This window comes from Microcebus murinus, chromosome 4 (genome assembly GCF_040939455.1).
Source record: "Microcebus murinus isolate Inina chromosome 4, M.murinus_Inina_mat1.0, whole genome shotgun sequence".
NCBI lineage: Eukaryota > Metazoa > Chordata > Mammalia > Primates > Cheirogaleidae > Microcebus > Microcebus murinus.
The window spans coordinates 52,076,088-52,096,526 of NC_134107.1; the positions used below are offsets into that span (position 1 = coordinate 52,076,088).

The following is a 20,439-nucleotide window of genomic DNA, read 5'->3' on the forward strand; positions in this document are numbered from 1 at the left end:
GGATGAAGGGTAATGTCTGATTTTCAAATGATTTAGGGAGCTTGTGACATTGAAAGACATGAAGAACCTGATGATTGATGGTTATGGGCAAAGTGTTGGGGGCTAGTGGGACAGGAGGGCATGGGAAAGTGAAATGCACATGACTCCTTTTGTAGAGATGGAGCAGAGATAACTGTGTCACTGCTTACCTAGCTATATTGGTGTTTCTAGTCTTAAGAAAGTCCATATTTGTGAAACTTGTATTTTTCTGTGTTATCAGTGGGATTCATTTCAGTTTGTACATGGTGAACACTGGTGAACATTCTTCAACGAGCATTCCAGAGGAAGGGTTGAGCACCTTTGAGCTCACTGGCTGACCTTTCTTAAATGCTGTATGGTGAGCTGGGGAGTAGGAAGGTTTTGCCTGGGTGGAGTCAGGTGTCAGGCTGATCCAGGTTAGTATAGGTATAGACTATCTCTGGGAGGATTAACAAGGCACTGTTAACATTGACAGGGAACAAGTATTTTTTAGAAGTTTTAATATTATTTATTTTTTCAATAGGGTGATTGTTAATTTTATGTGTCACCTTGATTGGGATAAGGGATACCTAGATAGCTAGTAAAACATTATTTCTCGGTGTGTCTATGAAAGCATTTCTGGAAGAGATTAGCATTTGAATTGGTAGACTAAGATCACTCTCACCAATGTGGGTGGGCTTTGTCCAAAGCATAGAGGGCCTGAATCCTCAAAAAGGGAGAGGAAGGGTGAATTTTGCTCTTGGATATCAGTGCTCCTTGCTCTTGAGCCTTCAGACTCAGACTGAATTATACCACTGGTTTACCCAGACCTCCAGCTTACAGAAGGCAGGTTGTGGAACTTCTCAGCCTCCATACTCTCATGAGCCAATTCCTCATAATAAATCTCTTTCTATATATTTATATATATCTTATTTGTTCTGTTTCTCTGGAGAACCCTGACTAATACAAATAAGTACATACAAATACATTCTGATGGTTCAAAACTCAAAAATTATGAAACAATATACAGTGAAAATTTCCATCATATTCCTGATCCCAGCCATTCAGTTTACTTTCCTAGAAACAATCAATTTTAACAATATTTTATTTATTCTTCCAAAAATAGTCTATGCGTATACAAAAAAGAAGTACATAATTATTTTGTTTTCCCATTTTTACACAGATGATTACATATTAGACACACTGTTTTTTCTTTTTGTTCTTGTTTTGTTTTATAGCTGTATAATATTCCAGTGTTTACACAAACAATTGTTTCTTTAACCTGTTTCCTGTAGCTGGGTCTTTGTGTTTTTACTGTTACAGTTTTTACTGTTACAAACAATACTCCAATGCAAATATATATAATTAAGCAGTTAACTTTTTTATTTTTTTTTTGAGACAGAATCTCACTCTATTGCCCGAGCTAGAGTGCCATGACATCAGCCTAGCTCACAGCAACCGTAAACTCCTGGGCTCAAGCAATCTTTCTGCCTCAGCCTCCCAGTAGCTGAGACTACAGGCATGCGCCACCATGCCCGGCTAATTTTTTCTATATATTTTTGGTTGGCCAATTAATTTCTTTCTATTTTTAGTAGAGATGGGGTCTCACTCTTCCTCAGGCTGGTCTTGAACTCCTGAGCTCAAATGATCTGCCTGCCTCAGGCTTCCAGAGTGCTAGGATTACAGGCATGAGCCACTGCACGTAGCCCAGCAGTTAACTTTTGATCCAAGATATGTTAATGGCTTCATTCCAGCTTTCAAAGCAGGGTTTTTTGCTCTGTGAGTAGATCTGTGTGGACTTTTCCTAAAGGTTCATTCCCTCTGTTCTTGTACTGATCCACTGTGATCATATCCTCCCTTCCCTCTACTTTGTTGTTACTTTTGCAAGTTATAGACTTGCCAGGCATAGCCCTGCTGTTCCTACATTCCTCCAGGGCAAAAGCAAAACTGGAGAAAGCAATAAAAAGGCAAGTAATCTGATGTTCTCTCAAACTCATGTTTTTTTTTGTTTTTGTTTTTTTTTTGAGACAGAGTCTCGCTTTGTTGCCCAGGCTAGAGTGAGTGCCGTGGCATCAGCCTAGCTCACAGCAACCTCAAACTCCTGGCTCAAGCAATCCTTCTGCCTCAGCCTCCCCTGTAGCTGGGACTACAGGCATGCGCCACCATGCCCGGCTAATTTTTTGTATATATTAGTTGGCCAATTAATTTCTTTCTATTTATAGTAGAGACAGGGTCTCGCTCTTGCTCAGGCTGGTTTCGAACTCCTGACCTTGAGCAATCCGCCCGCCTCGGCCTCCCAGAGAGCTAGGATTACAGGCATGAGCCACCGCGCCCGGCCTCAAACTCATGTTTTAAAAATATTTGTTGAGTGTATTAAGCAAAGGGTAAGAAACTAATTTTTTTGGAGGGACTGTTTCTTTATTTCAAAAGACACTTGTCAATATTCAGTATCAAAAGAGTTACACTATTGGTTTCTCATTCTTTCAATTGGCCCCAAAGAAACTACCCCAAAAGCAGAGTACATTTTAAGCCAACAAGCTGCAGGATGTGCACCTAACAGACCTCATAGAAACCCCTCCAAAAAATGAGAATTGGAAAGAAACTTTAGAAGATCAGCACATTGCCAGTCCACAGACTGTAGAGAGTCTCACAGCCAGTGGGGCGGCCAGGGTGCCCCAAACCCAAAGAAGCAATGTTTAAAAATAATATAAAACAGCAGTCCCCCAACCTTTTTGGCACCAGGGACCAGACTCATGGAAGACAATTTTTTCCACAGACAGGGGTGGGATAGAGGATGGTTTCAGGATGATTCAAGCACATTACATTTATTGTTCAGTCAAACCTGTCAGCCAATAATAATCTGTATTTGCAGCCACTCCCCAGCACTAGCATCACTGCCTCAGCTCCACCTCAGATCATCTGACATTAGATTCTCATAATGAGTGCACAACCTAGATCCTTCGCATGTGCAATTTACAGTAGGATTCTTGCTCCCATGAGAACCTAATGCCACTGCTGATCTGACAGGAGGCAGAGCTCAGGAGGTGATGCGATCGATCGGATGGATGGGGGAGCAGCTGTAAATATAAATGAAGCTTTGCTCACTGCCTGCTGCTCATCCCCTGTTGTGTAGCCAGGTTCCTAATAGTCCACGGACCAGTATTGCTCCCAGTCTGGGGATGGAGACTGCAGGTATAAAATTTAGGACAGACACAGCGGTTCACGCCTGTAATCCTAGTATTCTTAGCACTTTGGGAGGCCAAGGTGGGAGGATCAGAAGCTCAGGAGCTCAAGACGAGCCTGGGCAAGAGTGAGACCCCATCTCTACTAAAAAAGTAGAAAAAAAATTAGTTGGGCATGGTGGTGTGCCTGTAATCCCAACTACTTGGGAGGCCAAGGCAGGAGGATTGTTTGAGCCTAGGACTTTGAGGTTGCAGTGAGCTGTGATAACACCACTGTACTCCAGCCGGGAGACAGAGCAAGACTCTGTTGGAAAAAAAAAAAAAAATTAACGTTTTGTACATAAGCTAGTCAAGAGTTCTCCAGCACTGACAGATATAAAGCACAATGAGATGGCACTTTAATTTTTTTTTTTTTTTTTAAGTTTCATAATATGACTCAAAGACTTTAATTTTTTGTTTGTTTGTTTTTGAGACAAAGTCTCACTCTATTGCCCAGGCTAGAGTGCCGTGGCGTTGGTCTAGCTCATAGCAACCTCAAACTCCTGGGCTCAAGAGATCCCCCTGCCTCAGCCTTCCAAGTAGCTGGGACTACAGGTGTGCACCACCACACCTGGCTAATTTTTGGTTTCTACTTGTAGTTGACCAGCTAATTTTTTCCGTTTTTAGTAGAGATGGGGGTCTCACTTTTATGCATGCTGGTCTCAAACTCCTGACCTCAAGCAATCTCCCGCCTCAGGCTCCCAGAGTGGTAGGATTACAGGTGTGAAGCACCATGCCTGGCCAGAGACGGCACTTTTAGAGACAGCAACTTCAGACCCAGAAAAAGTAATGAGATATATTTCATATGGTTAAATTGGTGGCAAAAACACAATTTTCTTTCTTTCAAGGATGTAGGGGAGCAATTAAATGGTCACCTCAACATAAGGGACACATGATCCATTCTGTGTGTAGATGGGAAGGGGGTAGAGAAAGGACAAAAATTTGGTCTTAGAGGTCTTTCCATCTTAATTTGGTCGCTCACATTTCAGTCTGGTCCATCAGTCTGATCTCTCATCCATCTCTTGGCAACGGGACTCTGCCAGTTCAGCTTGTTCCTCTGTGTGTTCCATGTCTCCTTCAATAACCACCAACTTCTGAGCTACCTTTTCATACTTTGTATCTGCTTCTGCAATATGCTTAGCTTCTTTGAGTTGGATTTCCTAGAGTTCCATCTTTTAACATCTGGTTTTTCAATAACCTCTCTCTTTTTCATCAGCAGCTTTTTCTGCCAGGTACTCCTGAGCGCAGTCCAGCTCCTCTTCAACCAGTTGGATCTTTTTAAGGAGGCCACCTCAGCCTCAGCCTGTTCCCGGCCTGCCTTTTTCTTTCTACTTCCTGATGGAAGCACTCAGCTCGCTCCTCATTGGCTTGTTGCTGCAGAGAGCTGTATTTTGCGCTTTCCCTCATTGATGGTGGTGCTCCCGGGCGTTGTGCCCACCCAGCTCCCACTTGCACCTCCATTCCTGCCTTTAACGCTCGGCATTGCAGCTGCTTCTCACCAAGAAACAAACTTACTTACTTACTTACTCATTCATTCATTCATCCATTCATTATGACAGAGTCTCCCTCTGTTGCCCAGGTTGGAGTGCAGTGGTGTCATCATAGCTCACTGCAACCTCAAACTCCTGGGCTCAGGCAATCTTCCTGCCTCAGTCTCCCAAGGAGCTGGGACTATGGGCACAGGGCAGGCCACTCAGTTAATTTTTCTAGTTTTAGTAGACACTGGGTTTCACTCTTGCTCAAGTGATCCTCCCCCATCCCCCAGAGTGCTAGGATTATAGGCATGAGCCACCGCACCCAGCCCGTTATTGAAATCATTATCCAGCAACACTCACTAAGGGTAGAGGTAACTTGCAGTTACAAAATATTTTTCAAAGCATGTTTATTGATTTTTCTGGGTTTCATGTTTCACACTTTCAGTAGTTTGTTCTTTTTTCAGTTTCCTTTTATAACTTTCTGAACTAATTTTATTTATTTATTTATTGAACCTATTTTAAAGGGTTTAAAAGTTAGAGAATACTGTGTTATGCTTTACTCATTTTTAAATTTTCAGAACTAATAGAATTTTCTAAAGTATATGATGTGGACTGTGTATGTGTGCTTGCGTGTGTGGGGGCAGAGAGAGAAACAAAAAACAAGTTGAAGTTTTTCGCATAATTTGAAAGAATGGAATTGTCATTTATTGAGATGGGAAAGAATATGGAGGGTGTAGTATTTTGTGAGGGGAATCAGAAAATTAATTTGGAACACGGTAACTTTGAGATGCCTCTTAGACCTCCAAATTGAGGTAAGAAGAAATCAGTTGGATATACAAATCTGGAGATCAGGGGCAAGTTCCAGGCAGAATTAATATATATAACTAAAATGGTGCTTTCTGTTTCCTTTTTTTTTATTTTTTATTTTTTTGAGACGGAGTCTCACTGTGTTGCCCAGGCTAGAGTGCCATGGTGTCAGCCTAGCTCACAGCAACCTCAAACTCCTGGGCTCAAGCAATCCTTCTGTCTCAGCCTCCTGAGTAGCTGGCACTACAGGCATGCACCACCATGCCTGGCTAATTTTTTTCAATATCAATTTTTAGTTGGCCAATCCATTTCTTGCTATTTTTAGTAGAGATGGGGTCTCGCTCTTGCTCAGGCTGGTTTCGAACTCCTGATCTTGAGCGATCCGCCCGCTTCGGCCTCCCGTCCTTTTAATATAAGTCAGATTGTACCACTCCTTTGTTCAAAACTCTCCAGTGATTTTTTTCATTTTATTCAGAGACAAAGGTAAAATCTTTACAGTGTGCCTACAAGCTCTCCATGATCTATCCTCCCACCCCTAATATCTTTTACCTTGGTGATGATAATGCTAGCTGCTGTAACAAATAAACCCCAAAGTACCAGTGGCTTAACACAACTGAAATTTATTTTTTGTTCACAAAACAGTCCAGTGAGGGTATTCTTGGTCAGCAGGAGCCTTTCTTCCATTTGCTTGATCCAGGTTCCTTCTGCCTCTGTTTTGCCATTACTTAGAACCTCAGAATCATGTACTTCTAGCTGGTGGAAGGCAAAAAGAAAGAAAGAAGAAGCCTAATTTGCTTCTTAAATGCCTGATCTAGCAGTGACATACATAAACTCCTACACACATTCCATTGGTAAGAACAAGTTATGTGGCCATATCTGGACACAAGTAGGGCTGGGAAATGTCCCTGACCAGGCAGCTCCACACACTATGGAAGGGGCAACGTGATTTTTTTTTTGGTGAACTTCAAGCCAACTCCACCACACCTTCTACCATCATCTACCACTCCTCCCAACCATAATGCCTTCCAGCTACCCTAATCTTACTATTCCATAAATACTCCAGGTGCACTCTGCCTCACACATTTTCCTGAAATTATGCTCCCTCAGATGTCCTCTTGCTCTTTCATGTTCTTCATGCTGAAATGAGTGCCCAAGGTTGCTACTTCTTAAGAGTATATTATGCTAAGAAATGACAGTGAGCTAGCACCGTTTAGGCTATCCTGCATTAAGCTTAAGCTTATTATCCAAAGTGAGGTGACACAAGATCAAGAAAGCGGGATCCACATCTACTCGCCATCAAATTGGTACTGACTGATTAAACTATGGTGCTCAAATGGTGATAGTGCCCACCAGGGTTTGGGGGAGGGGGAGATACACATCTTGGGGTTGTGGCGAGCATTGTGTGTGTGTTGGGGAGGGAATATCTCTAACTCTTCCTAGGGAAAGGCAAAGATATACAATGTAACCCAAAGGTCAAAAAAAAAAAAAAAGAAAAAAACAAAGAAACTTTTATCTGGTGGTGGGCAGATGGGAGGGGGGAGGAGGGGAAGAATTTATACTTACAAAATAGGTGCGATGCGCACCACCTGGGGGTAGGACACGGTTGATGTTTTGGTAAGGTGGGGGAGTGGGGGGAGGAATGGCAGGGGCAATATATGTAACCCTAACAATATTTGTACCCCCATAATATGATAAAATAAAATAAAATAGAGTATATTATGTCCCAGATATTTAAAATTCATTTTTCATTAATTTTTATTAACTTGTGAATCTTCAGTGCAATCTTATGTGGGGTCAGAATGATTATTCTCACTTCAGAGAGGGTAGCTGATATGCCTCAGCTTACCTAGCTACTTGTAGGCTGGAATGCAGTGGCACAATCATAGCTCACTGCTGCATCAGCCTCTTGAGCAGCTGGGACTACGGACAGGTGGGTGCCACCATATCTGGCTAATTTCTAACTTTTTTGTAAAACAGGGTCTTGGCATATTGCCCAGGCTGGTCTCAAATTCCTGGTCTTAAGCAATGCATCTGCCTCAGCCTCCCAAAGTGTTGGGATTATAGGTATGAGCCACTGCACCTGGCCTGAACATTAAAGCTTAAGCGCATCCAGTTCTATATTTTCTCTGACTCTCTAAGAAGCAATCACTCTGCCAAACATATTTCCTACTGGGAAGGAAATCACTTTACAGTTGAGTATTCTGGGCTTCTGAACAGTGTGATATTTCCCAGGGTAAATTAATACAGTCATACTTTTGTGTGTGTGTGTGTGTGTGTTTTAAGAGACAGGGTCTCACTTTGTTACCCAGGCTGGAGTGCAGTGGCATGATCACATCTCACTGTAGCCTTGAATTCCTGGGCTCAAGCCATCTTCCTGCATTACCCTCTTGAGCAGCTGGGACTGCAGGCATGTGTTACCACACTCAGTTAATTTTTATTATTTTTTGGAGAGATGAGGTCTCACTACATTGCCCAGGCTGGTCTTGAACTCTTGGCCTTAAGTGATTCTCATGCTTCAAGCTCCCAGGGTGCTGGGATTACAGATGTGAGCCACTGCGCCCGGCCCCGCTGAATGGGCTTTTTTTTTTTTTTTTTTTTTTTTGAGACAGAGTCTCCTTTGTTGCCCAGCCTAGAGTGAGTGCCATGGCGTCAGCCTAGCTCACAGCAACCTCAAACTCCTGGGCTCAAGCAATCCTTCTGCTTCAGCCTCCTGAGTAGCTGGGACTACAGGCATGTGCCACCATGCCCGGCTAATTATATATATATATATATTAGTTGGCCAATTAATTTCTTTCTATTTATAGTAGAGACGGGGTCTCGCTCTTGATCAGGCTGGTTTTGAACTCCTGACCTTGCGCAATCCGCCCGCCTCGGCCTCCCAGAGTGCTAGGATTACAGGTGTGAGCCACCGGGCCCAGCCCGAATGGGCCTTTTAAAGCTACTTTCTCCTCCCTACTTTTCTCCCACCAGTTCAGGCAGGTTAGATACTAGGAGGAGCAGGTTTTGAGTAATGACGGTGACCTCCAGGCCATCCTCCCTAAGGGAACCAATACTTGAGAGAAGTACCTAGGAGAGAGCCCAGGTTCAGCCCTTGGGGAAGCCAGCTGCCTTCTACAATCCTTAGTGGCAGTCTGCCAGAACTAACCTTGAGCACACTGGAACAATAAATAATAATCTGTAACATTTACTGAGTGACTTCTACATTCCAGGCACTGTTTTCACTGCTTTACCTATACTTGCATATATCTTATATAATCTTTACAAAAATCATAACTGCTGGCACCTAGAGACTAAGTAATTTGTTCAATGTCACACAGTAAATGATAAAGTCAGGATTCAAATCTGAGCATTGTTTCTAGAGCCAATGCTAGTAATCATTATACTAAATTGCATCTTGGCCTCTGATTCTCAGTTTCCAATAAAGACACATCGGCCTAGCTTCTGTGGGAAATGAAACCTGAAGGTCCCAGAATAAGGACCAGTAGGTAAGTTTCCCTTGTGCCTGTGAGAGAGATCCCCCCTCTCACAGGAAGATCTGCTTGGGGATGGATCTGAGAATTCTCACAGAGTGAAGAGGAAGGAGAACTCCCAAATGGCAGGGGCCTCTGGAGGCTTTCAGAGGGAAAAGGGGAGAGTGTGGGAAAAGGCCTGGATGGGTTTGGGTCGGGGGAATGGGGAGCTGACCACAAGCCCAAGATTCTAAACCAGGGCTTTATCTCTTAGACTCAGTGTAACCTTGGGGAAGTCCTTGCTTCTCTCTGAGCCTCACTTTCCCCACCTGTAAAATAAGCATAATTATAAAACAAGCGGATCTACCCCCCCCACCACCAAAAGAGGGGGCATCCTCAGCTGTACTGGGGAAAAGGCTGGGCACGGACGCCAAAGAGCAGGGGCAGGGAGAGGGAGCTGTCTGGGGTCCAGGCAGACAGTCAGCAAATAGTATTGGGTGGGCTTCTTTGCTCAGTCGTGCGACCCCATCCGGTGACAGGGCCGCGCTAAGGAGATCTCTGGACCGCTAGTGGGTGGGGGTTGGGAGGGAAGAGTATGGGCCAGTGTCCTGGCTCTGCAGCCTGCGCGCACCGTTCTTGCACCTTGTCAGCCCTCCATAAAGGAGAAGCGGTCCCAGGGGGGTGGCGGTTGCGGGCGACCAAGCAGTGGCTGGCCGCGCTGCGGCTACCGCCCGGGAAGCTGCGGCCCGCCGGGCCCGAAGAGCATCACGTCATCCTTTCCGCCAGGCGCCCGCCCCTCCCCGATGGCGCCTGCGCAGGCGCGGCAGGAGGGGGCCGCGGTGGGGGCTCTCCCCTGCGCTTTCAGCCCTTCTCCAGGCTCGCTCGGCCCGCGGCGCTCTCGGCTGGCGGCGGCGGCAGCGGCCGCGGCGCGGAGGAGAAGGCGTCCAGGATGCGGTGCGGGGCGGCCCGGTGCCCCCCCGCCCCGTTACGGCAGCCGCGGCGGCCGCGGGGCCCGGGCCAGGGCCGGGGGCGGCGGCCCGAGCCGCGGTAGCGGCGGCGGCGGCGGCGGCGGCGGCGGCGGGAGGGGCGGCCTGAGGGCGGGCGGGCGCCCGGGTGCGGGGGCTCCGCGCCGCTCCGCCCGGCCCGTCTCGGCCCCAGCGCCATGAGCGGCAGCGGCGGTGGCGGAGGGGGCTCGGCGCCCAGTCGCTTCGCCGACTACTTTGTCATCTGCGGGCTGGACACTGACACCGGGCTGGAGCCGGACGAGCTGTCGGGTGAGTGCGCGCCGAGCCCGTGGCCGCTTCCCTGCGCCCGCTGCGGTCGGCCACCCCTGAGGGGTCGGGCACCCCTTTTCTGGCTTTGTCCCGGCAGCCGGGCGAGGGTCGGCCGGGAGGACCCGGGGCGGGCGCGGGCGGAGGGGACGTTGGGCTGAGGGAGGGAGACGGGTGAGGGGCTCTGAGCAGAGAGGGGTCCGAACGGCCCCGCGGCCCTCTGCGATGTGGGCATGTAGTCGGCGACAAGGGAGAGGGAAGCGTTGTGTATTCTCAGTTTGGTGTAGGTTGAGTGACTTAGTATAAAATAAAGGGAAGCTTGTCCTCCAGCACCTATTAGGGAGGGAAGGAGGCATCCCACATTCTAGTGAAAGTAAGTTCCACCCAGACTTCAAAAAAAAAAAAAAAAGAAGCAAAATAAAAACTTGGTGAATTTATCTGGCCTCTTCCCAAGAAGCCTGTGATACTAGTTCCTCAAAACCGTTAGAACCCAGCTTTGGGCTGGGCTCCCTGCGTTTTTCTACAGATTGCAGCTCTGCGTCTCTGGATGGGACATGTAGTAATAAAGTGAACCTGGGCGGCACCAAGAAGGGTGGGAACTCACTTGGCAATGGAAAGGGCTTGTATCCCGGGGCCATGCCTTTTAAAAAAGTAATTTATGTTCTTTATGAGGTCAGGGTCATTTGTGAATAAAAGGGTAGCATTCTAGTTGGAGAGACTGGGTCGTGTTTTGATGCTTCTCAAGTCATCTTTCAAAGGGAAAGTGGTGGTTAGAGTGAAGATGGGGCCCTGACCAGAGTTGGCTCTCACATTAATAGAAGGATGTCAAATATAAAATCCCTGTGAATTCCACTGCACGGTCTTTGGAGCCTTTGTATTGCAACAGTTTTGAAAAAAAGTTTTTGTCCGGAGTGTCCAGTTAGTGGGTTTCAAGTGGGTGGAGGTTTTTTGGGTTATACTTTAAGGTTATGTCATCCTGATTTGATGAGGGAAACTCCTTTCTGATATGATGTGTTCACTGTGAAGTTTCTCTCTTGAAAGTGATGATCCCGTTGACTGATTTTACTTCAGAGATGACAGAATGGGTTTTGTTTTGTTTTTGGTCACCAGAAAAATTCCAGTGTTTCTTATGAAAAAAACTATATGCATGTTTCAAATGACAAAAATGGACTGTCTTATTTTAAAAAATGACAAATCAACCCTTTAACAAGGTCAGAAAAATGCTATTTCCTCAAATTAATAACAGGTAGAGAAACAAATGAAGCAGTAATATAATACGAGGTCTTTTGTTGGGGGTAACTTTATTGTTTCATGTTCACTTTTTTAAGGCTTTTTTATTTTTAATTTTTATGGATACATAATAGTTGTTCAAGTTCACTTTTTTAGGTCTTCTGATTCTTACAATACAGATGTCAATTTTTCATATGTATTAAGTTTGTGACTTTGTGATGTAATTTTTGGAATTCAGTTCCAGGTACTAGAAGGGACCTCAGAGAGAAAAATGAGGCCCAGGAAGGACAGTGGGGCCTGCTACTGCTACTTAGTTGCCTAACTCTTGGTTCTATGCCCCTCTTATAATACTAAACTGCATCTCATTGGCCTGGCTGGAGGTCTTTAGAAAACACTTAACATGTTGAGAAATTAAAAATAATACAGTTTTTCTCCACAAAGAAGCGTTAAGGTGGGATAAACCATTTCTATTTTTATGCTGTGATTTTGAATGTCAAATTGGATAGACACTTGGTTTTAAAAAATAGAATGGTTGACTGGGCCTGGTGGCTCATGCCTGTAATCCCAGCAGTTTGGGAGACAGAAGTGGGAGGATCTCTTGAGCTCTGGAGTTTGAAGCCAGAGTGGTACAAGACTCCACCTTTATAAAAAAAAAAAAATTGGCTCACAAATGGTAAAGCTTAGGAATGGAGCTTGGGGAAGTTAACTGCTAGTGAGAACATAGGTTTGGGGGTCAAACATATCTGCTTGGCGGTGACTATCTCTGTGACCCTGTCAGGGTCCTCATCTGTAAACAGAGAATGTAAATAGAAAGCATCTCATCATAACATTTAACCCTCAAATGTTAAAAAAAAAAGTCTTTCAATATTTTATTAAAAGAGAAATGTTATGGCCAGGCACAGTGGCTCACGCCTGTAATCCAGGCACTCTGGGAAGCCGAGGTGGGTGGATTGCTGGAGGTCAGGAATTGGAAACCAGCCTGAACAAGAGCAAGACCCTGTCTCTACTATAAATAGAAAGAAATTAATTGGCCAATTAATATATATAGAAAAAATTAGCTGGGCATGGTGGTGCATGCCTGTAGTCCCAGCTACAGGGGAGGCTGAGGCAGAAGGATTGCTTGAGCCCAGGAGTTTGAGGTTGCTGTGAGCTAGGCTGACGCCATGGCACTCATTGTATAGCCTGGGCAACAAAGTGAGACTCTGTTTCAAAAAAAAAAAAAAAAAGAGAGATGTTATTTTCTTTTAATATATATCTGTTAATTATCTGGCATTTTGGCAAGCTAAGATTATATCCTGGTGGAAGTTTATGGTTTATGGGGATAGTGAAGAGGAATGAGTTATATAAAATGTGTAAAGGAGGATATTTTCTGTCTTTTTAAATGTGGTTGTAGTAGTGGAATTGCAAGACCATTTATCCAATAGGTGGCCTTTGTTAGAGTAAGCACTGATTGAAGGATTTTTTCCCCCTCCTTCACTTTATTTCTGGTGGATTAGTAGGGGAATCTGGACTACCCAGGGGGTATCTTTGAATAAAACAAAACAATACAAATAGCATTATTTGGGTCCATGCTGAGACCCTGCTCAGTCTGCCTGATAGCTCCCAAAGTGATGACGTCCTAGTCAGTGGAACTACAGGAAATTGAATTGCACCCAGGTTCTCTGTGGAGGTACTGTGGAGTTCTCTGCAAGTAAATTAAGTTACATACCATAGGTAGCTTGAACCCAAAACAAACAAATCAAAGATGGTCAGTGTTCTTCTCGTTTTATGGAGAATGCTTACGATTCATTCCTCTCTGTCTGCAACAAACAAGCACAGAGCTTGCTGTGTTGAACATAGACTCAGATCACTGGATTTTATAGGAATCTCTTCCTGTCACCTCTCCCCTTTTCTTGTAGACTCAGCATTTAGGCAAGTGCTTTCGCTCTTTGTTGTGCAAGGAACTGAGGAAGGTGTGAAAATTAATTGTGTTTTCTTTTCTGGTTGAGGAAGTACTTTGGGTTGGAAGGAGAACAAGATTTTTGAGCTTGTCAGGTAAGCAAATCTGGAAGAATTGCTTCTGATTTATGTTTTCCATTATTTGGGCCTATCCTAAGTGGGGATGCAGATGGTACTAGAGTCTAGTACCTCTTTCTACCCCTTTGATGGGTGAATGTCCTGGAGAATCTTCATTTTCTTTGTTTCTTATAGTCACCACTAGGTGACCACAAGGAAAGGCTTTACCATGAAGTGGGATTCCTGAGTTTACTTTCCCTATCTCTGAGAGTTAAGGTTCTAGAATGGTTAAGACCTATTTCTTACCTTGGAATCTGTAAGTTTCTCTGAACTTATCTGCACCTGGCTTTGGGTAGCCTATATAAGTTTCCTAGGTTCTCTCATCCATTACTGCAATTTTCCCAGGTTTTGGGCAGAGGATCTTGCCAAGAATTTAAGAGAAGGGGCTAGGGATAAGGATAGATGGGAGATTAGCCATCTGTCCTTATCTCTAGGCCAGCATCCTGTATGACCCTACTTAGAACACTGAGAATACACTGACTTGTTCTCTTAATGTCACCTTTAGAAGAGAAAAAATACTATTGGTTAGGAATGGCAGAGGACTAGTCAGATCATACTTCTCCTTAATTGTATTGAGCAGTGAAATTGGAACTTCAAAATTATGGAATGTCAAACAAGAAAGCACTGTTAGAGATTATATAACCTTCTCATTTTACAGATGAAGAAACTGAGGCCCTGAGAAAGTTGGAGAATATTTGTCTTCCTTGCTACGTTTCATTCTTCTTTTCTGCTGCTTGAATGATGTTTTGCTTGATTTTCAGTAAGCTGATGAGTGGGGGGGGGGAAACAAATAAAAAACTTGTTTGGTGGTGGGGGGAGCAGACATTATGGCAATTTTTTCTAGTCCTGGTTTCTGTTTCATGTTAAGAAAGAATACTGTGTGTGATTATCATTAGGCATATCTTTTTTTTTTAGCTTTACCTTTTGATATAATTTTACACTTAAAGAAATATGACATGGGCCGGGTGCGGTGGCTCATGCCTGTAATCCTAGCACTCTGGGAGGCCAAGGTGGGCGGATCGCTCAAGGTCAGGAGTTGGAAACCAGCCTGAGTAAGAGTGAGACCCTGTCTCTACTAAAAATAGAAAGAAATTAATTAGCCAACTAAAATATATGGAAAAAATTAGCCGGGCATGGTGGCACATGCCTGTAGTCCCAGCTACTTGGGAGGCTGAAGCAGGAGGATCGCTTTAAGCCCAGGAGTTTGAGGTTGCTGTGAGCTAGGCTGATGCCACGGCACTCTAGCCTGGGCAACAGAGTGAGACTCTGTCTCAAAAAAAAAAAAAAAAGAAACGTTACATGAATAGAGCAAAGAACTCCAGTATATCCTTTAGCCAAATTCACTGTTTACATCTTCTTGACCCATTTGCTTTATCACTTATTATGTGCACCCCCTTATATGTAAACAAACAACTTGATTGAGATATAATCCACATACCATACAGTTCTCTTATTTAAAGTGTACAATTCAGTGATTTTCAGTTTATTAACAGAGTTGTGAAATCATATTGCAATCAATTTTAGAATATATTCATCACTCTCCCCAAAAAACCTGTACCCCATTAGCAATTACTCCTTATGTTCTCCCAACCCCCTAACCCAAATCCTAGGCAACCACTAATCTACTTTCTATTTCTGTAGATTTGCTTATTTTGGACATTTCGTATAAATGGAATCATATGGTCTCTTGTTACTGGCTTCTTTCACCTAGTGTAATGTTTTCAAGGTTCATCCATGTTATAGCATATCTCAGTATACCATTTCTGTTTACAGCTGAATAATATGCCATGGTATGAATATACAACATTTTATTTATCCATTAGTTGATGGACACTTAAGTTGTTTCTACTTTTGGGTTATCATGAATAATGTTGCTATAAACATTTGTGTACAAATTTGTGTGGGCATATGTTTTCATTTCTCTTGGCTAAACATCTACGAATGAAATTCTTTGGTCATATGGTAACGAACTCTATGTTTAACCTTTTGAGGGACTGCCTGCCAGTCTGTTTTCCAAAACATCTGCACCAGTTTCCACCAGCAGTGTTTGAAGGTTCCATTTGTCCATATTCTCACCAATACTTATTATCTGTGTTTTTGATTGTAGCTATCCTAGTGGTCATGAAGTGGAATCTCATGGTTTTGATTTGCATATCCCTAAAGACTAAAAATCTTATTTAAAAGAAAAAAGGCTATACCTCTCTAGGGATGAAGTGGCTGTAAAAAGTTGGATGAGGCCTGGTGCGGTTGGCTCATGCCTGTAACACTCTGGTAGGCTGAGGCTGGAGGATTGTCTGAGCTCAGGACCAGCCTGAGCAAGGGTGAGACCTCTACCAAAAGTAGAAAAATTAGACCGATGTGGTAGTGTGTGCCTGCAGTCCAAGCAACTCAGGAGGCTGAGGCAGGAGGATTGCTTGAGCCCAGGAATTTGAGGTTGCAGTGACCTATGATAGTGCCACTGCACTCCAGCGTGGGCGACAGAGTGAGACCCTGTCTCAAAAAAAACCATTTTCAAACTGGCAGTCAATATGAACTAAGTTTTTGTCTTTCTCTATCAGTCTGGTTGATTCTTGGCAGATTCTCATGGTCATTTCATAAAAGTATCTGTTCTGAAGCCCAGATTCCTAACTGCAGCAAAACTCAAATCCTTATGGCTTACTTCAGGCATCTGTGGATACTGCCAGACGTCAAGGCTGTTAGAGTACGGGGAGATTTCCTAAGTTAGGTCATGTTTTTTCTTTTTTAAGGTAAAAGAAGTAAGAAGGAGAAGAGACCAACACTCAGAAGACAATTACAGAGCATCCCAGGACAGTTTAAAATACAAGCTAAATTTAGTTGGAGAAACTGTATATTCTTAGCACATAAGAGAACCCCACTTGACTCCTTCAGGTAGGGAAGTTCACATTGAAAATAAGTTTTCAGAAACAGCGGGCTGAATAAAAAAAAAAATAAAAAAAAAATAAGTGGATTTTACTTACTGCTTTTCTCTTCTTAGAAGGAAATCCTGTGTCACATTGTTTGGTGCTTAAACCAAATTCTCTTAACTCTGCTCAGCCCTTCCTTCCTTCCTATATTAAAAATAAAGTTTTCTTTGCCTAAGGCCTCCTTTGGCAACACCCTTTTACAGCCTATATCCTTTTATAAACTTATTTTTTGGCTAACTCTGGTGGAAGATGTACTTGGGCTTGGCTCAGCTGCTAAATGCCCATTGCTATTTGAATCCTTGGATTTGAATTACTGTCAAGTGGTCTTAGAGGTCTTTCAAGAACCTGGGTACACATGAGGGAACTTATACATTGTATGTTTTAGGTTTCTGCTGAATATAGCGTAAGATCCAGTGAGAGGGAGAGAAAAGCTTGCCTTTCAGAAGCTGATGACATCCCGTGGAATTCAGTGATTAAACACAGGCTATTATTGCCAGATTTTTAGATTTAGTTTTTTTTTTTTTTTGAGACAGTCTTACTCCATTGCTCCAGCTAGAGTATAGTAGGGGGTGAATATAGCTCACTGAAACCTCAAACTCCTGGGCTCCTGAGTAGCTGAGACTACAGGCGTGTGCCACCACCTGGCTAATTTTTCTTATTTTTGTAGAGATGGAGTCTTCCTGTGTTGCCCAGGCTGGTCTTGAACTTGTGGCCTCAAGTGATTCTCCTGCCTTGGCCTCCTAAAGTCCTGGGATTATAAGATTTAGTTCTTAAAAGTTTTTAAGGGGGGGAAGAGTGGCAAGGGCACTATATGTAACCTTAATAATATTTGTACCTCCATAATACGATGAAATAAAAAAAAAAAGAGGAAACAAAAGTTTTTAAGTGAGGCAGGTATTAGTCAGATGCCATGTTCCATATGTTCTATGATTGATGATTTTAGTTTGGAGTTTATAGAACCCTGAGCTGAGTCTTAATGAATGGCAGAGTCTGGTCATGGCAGAAAGTGAGAATCTGTGCCAGATTTCACACTGTTTTCAGTATGCTACCAGGGGATCAGATATATAATAACTTCAGGAAATAAGATGGCAACAGGTGACCACACATGTGGCCCTCCAGATCCCCAAGTGTGGCCCCTTAACCAACTGAATCCAAATTTTACATAGCAAATCCTTTTAATAAAGGTATCTGTTCTGTGAAGTTTGGATTCAGTCAAAAGGTCGTGCACTCAAGGCTCTAGAAGGCCACATGGGGCCCCAATGCTGCAGGTTCCCCACCTCTAGTTGTGTTTCTCAACTATTATACTTAGGATATTTGCTTGGTATCTCATAATTTCCTGTTAAAGATAATCAGTTTAGTAATTTTTGTTGTTGTTCATTGTGTGATGGGTAAGTCAGGTAAAAATTTTGCTAGGCCTTCAGTGGTCTACTTTATGGACTGAACTAGCTGGGTTATTCTGAAATGCTTTCATGGAATGCTGAGAGGCCAGAACAGTGAGAAGTTCTGTGGATGTTCTTCTCATTCAGCTTCATTCCTCTGTGAGTATGGGATTCCTTGATTTTTAAACTATTCCCAGTTGGCAAAACATAATATGAGTGTACATTTGTTTATATTGGTCACAGAATAAAAAATGTCAGAGCTAGAAATAAGGGATAGTTTAGCCACTACTTTTTTTTTTATGACAAATATGCTTTTATTTATTTATTTATTTATTTAATTTCGGCATATTATGGGGGTAGCCACCACTTTTGACAGATGGTAATTAATGTTTGTAAATGACTTTATAGTTTTACAGTGTACTTCTAAAGCATTTTTAATTTTTTCAGCCCCACTTGAAATATAATTTTTCTGTCCTGTATCACCCAGCAAGTTAGAAAGAGCTGTTAGATGGGAGGCTGAGACAAGAGGATTGCTCGAGCCCAGGAATTTGAGGTTGCTGTGAGCTAGGCTGATGCCACAGTGCTCTAGCCCAGGCAACAGAGTGAGACTCTGTCTCAAAAAAAAAAAAAAAAAGCAAACAAGAAAGAAGAAGAAAGATCTGTTAGAATCCAGGTCTGTCTGTTTCTCACTATTTAAAAAAAATTTTTTTTTTTTTTTTAATTTATAGAAACAGGGTCTGTGGTCTGTTTCCCCAGGCTGAGGTGTGGTGGTACAATCACAGCTCACTGCAGCCTGGATCTCCTGGGCTAAAGTGATCCTCCTGTCTCAGTCTCCTGGGTAGCTGGGACTGCAGTTGTGTGCCACTATACCCAGCTAATGCTGTCTCACTATTTTTTTTTTTTTTTTTTGAGACAGAGTCTTGCTTTATTGCCCAGGCTAGAGTGAGTGCCGTGGCATCCGCCTAGCTCACAGCAACCTCAAACTCCTGGGCTCAAGCGATCCTCCTGCCTCAGCCTCCCCTGTAGCTGGGACTACAGGCATGCACCACCATGCCCAGCTAATTTTTTCTATATGTATTACTTAGCCAATTAATTTGCTTCTATTTATAGTAGAGATGGGGGTCTCGCTCTTGCTCAGGCTGGTTTTGAACTTCTGACCTCGAGCAATCCGCCTGCCTGGGCCTCCCAGAGTGCTAGGATTAAAGGCGTGAGCCACCACGCCCGGCCCTGTCTCACTATTAATGAATTTTTTCTTTTTCTTTTTTAAATTATAGATGTGGGAAAATTGAAGCAATGGCTTAATCATTGAATAGCAGAGCTGTGTGTTGTGGCCTCCTTGTGGTTTAGTTCCCAGCCCACATTGCAGTAGAAGTGCTGTGTCAGGAAAGGAGGCAGGTTACTTTTTTTCTGAACTGTAGTTAAGGATGGTTGTTGTTTCTTCCTCTGTCCTCATTCTTTATCAGTTCTAGAAATGTTTTTCTTAGACCAGTAGTTACTAGGGCTTTGTTTCTAAGAAGCTGTCTTTTTTTTGTTTGTGGCTGTTACAGGATGTTTTATGCTTTTTACTTGAGGTCTGTTTTCTTTTAAGAAAAGAAAAGATTTGCATCTGCTAACCTCAGAAGTACCTCTGTGTAGCCTGTAGTTTGCATCTTTTGTGATTGTAGTTTAGGTGAGGGCTGTCTTTTTAATGAAAGGCTATGGAAAACAACCAGGATTTTGAAAGGCATAAACACAAAGGAAGAAATGATTTAGAAATAATAATTACAGGTCATAATTATAAGACAATGAGTGGATATATCCAATTGACAACAAATTACATGCATTTTTGTTATAATACTTTAGAGTTTATTTTGCAAGAATGTCAGAGGACTTGGTTCTTTTTTTTTTTTTTATGGGGATACAGATTTTAAGGTTTCAATAAATGCCCTTCCCCCCCTCTCCCCACAAGTCTAAGTTTCCAGCATGACTCCAGATGGTGCACATCTCACTCATTATGTATGTATATACCCACCCTCCTCCCCCCTGCCCAATACCCTATTACTGTAGTACCTATGTGTCCACTTATGTGCTGCTCAGTTAAGGACTTGGTTCTTTTTTCAGGTGTATCATCTGTGATACCCCTTTGTTTATTTGTTTTTGTAGTTTTATTATAGAATAATGGCCCTTCCACAGTGTTTAAGCCTAGTACGAAGATTGGTGTTAATTTGGGGATATATTGTTATATTGTTGAAGAAAACCAGATTTTATTTTGGGTAAGTTAGGTTTCTCTTTTCTTATCTTTCCCAGTGTCTTTATTCGACAGTGATCACTAAAAAAAAAAATATTTATTTTTTTCCTGATTATATTAATAAAAGCCATAGGTCTTTATAAAAATGTAAATATTATAGAACTATATTATAAACTCCGTATTCCAGCTGAGCAAATTTCTTAGCTTTGCTAGAAGCTATAGCTTTGCTATAAATATAGTAGGTGCTTGATGAAGATTTGTTGTATTAATTATGAAAAGATAAAGGCTGCCTATTCAGATTTTTAAAGACTTTTATGTAACCATGTTTTTTTCCAATATAGGCATAGTACTTAACTTTTTGGAACTTAGTAAACCAAACTTCTATAGCTTTCCCAAGTGCTAAG

General features: G+C 42.9%; 1 protein-coding gene across 3 annotated transcripts in view; it reads left to right on the forward strand.

Moving 5' to 3' along the window:
• The first annotated feature begins 9,812 nt into the window (after window positions 1-9,812).
• Window positions 9,813-20,439, forward strand: part of DENND5A (DENN domain containing 5A) — a 100,325-nt gene continuing 89,698 nt past the window's right edge. For 2 of the 3 annotated variants that reach the window (XM_012784006.3, XM_012784007.3), the window contains exon 1: window positions 9,813-10,223. In XM_012784006.3, coding sequence (XP_012639460.1) covers window positions 10,112-10,223 — 112 coding nt within the window. In that variant the 5' untranslated portion in view covers window positions 9,813-10,111. The remainder of the gene's footprint in view (window positions 10,224-20,439) is intronic. The other variant, XM_076002189.1, reaches the window with a different exon arrangement.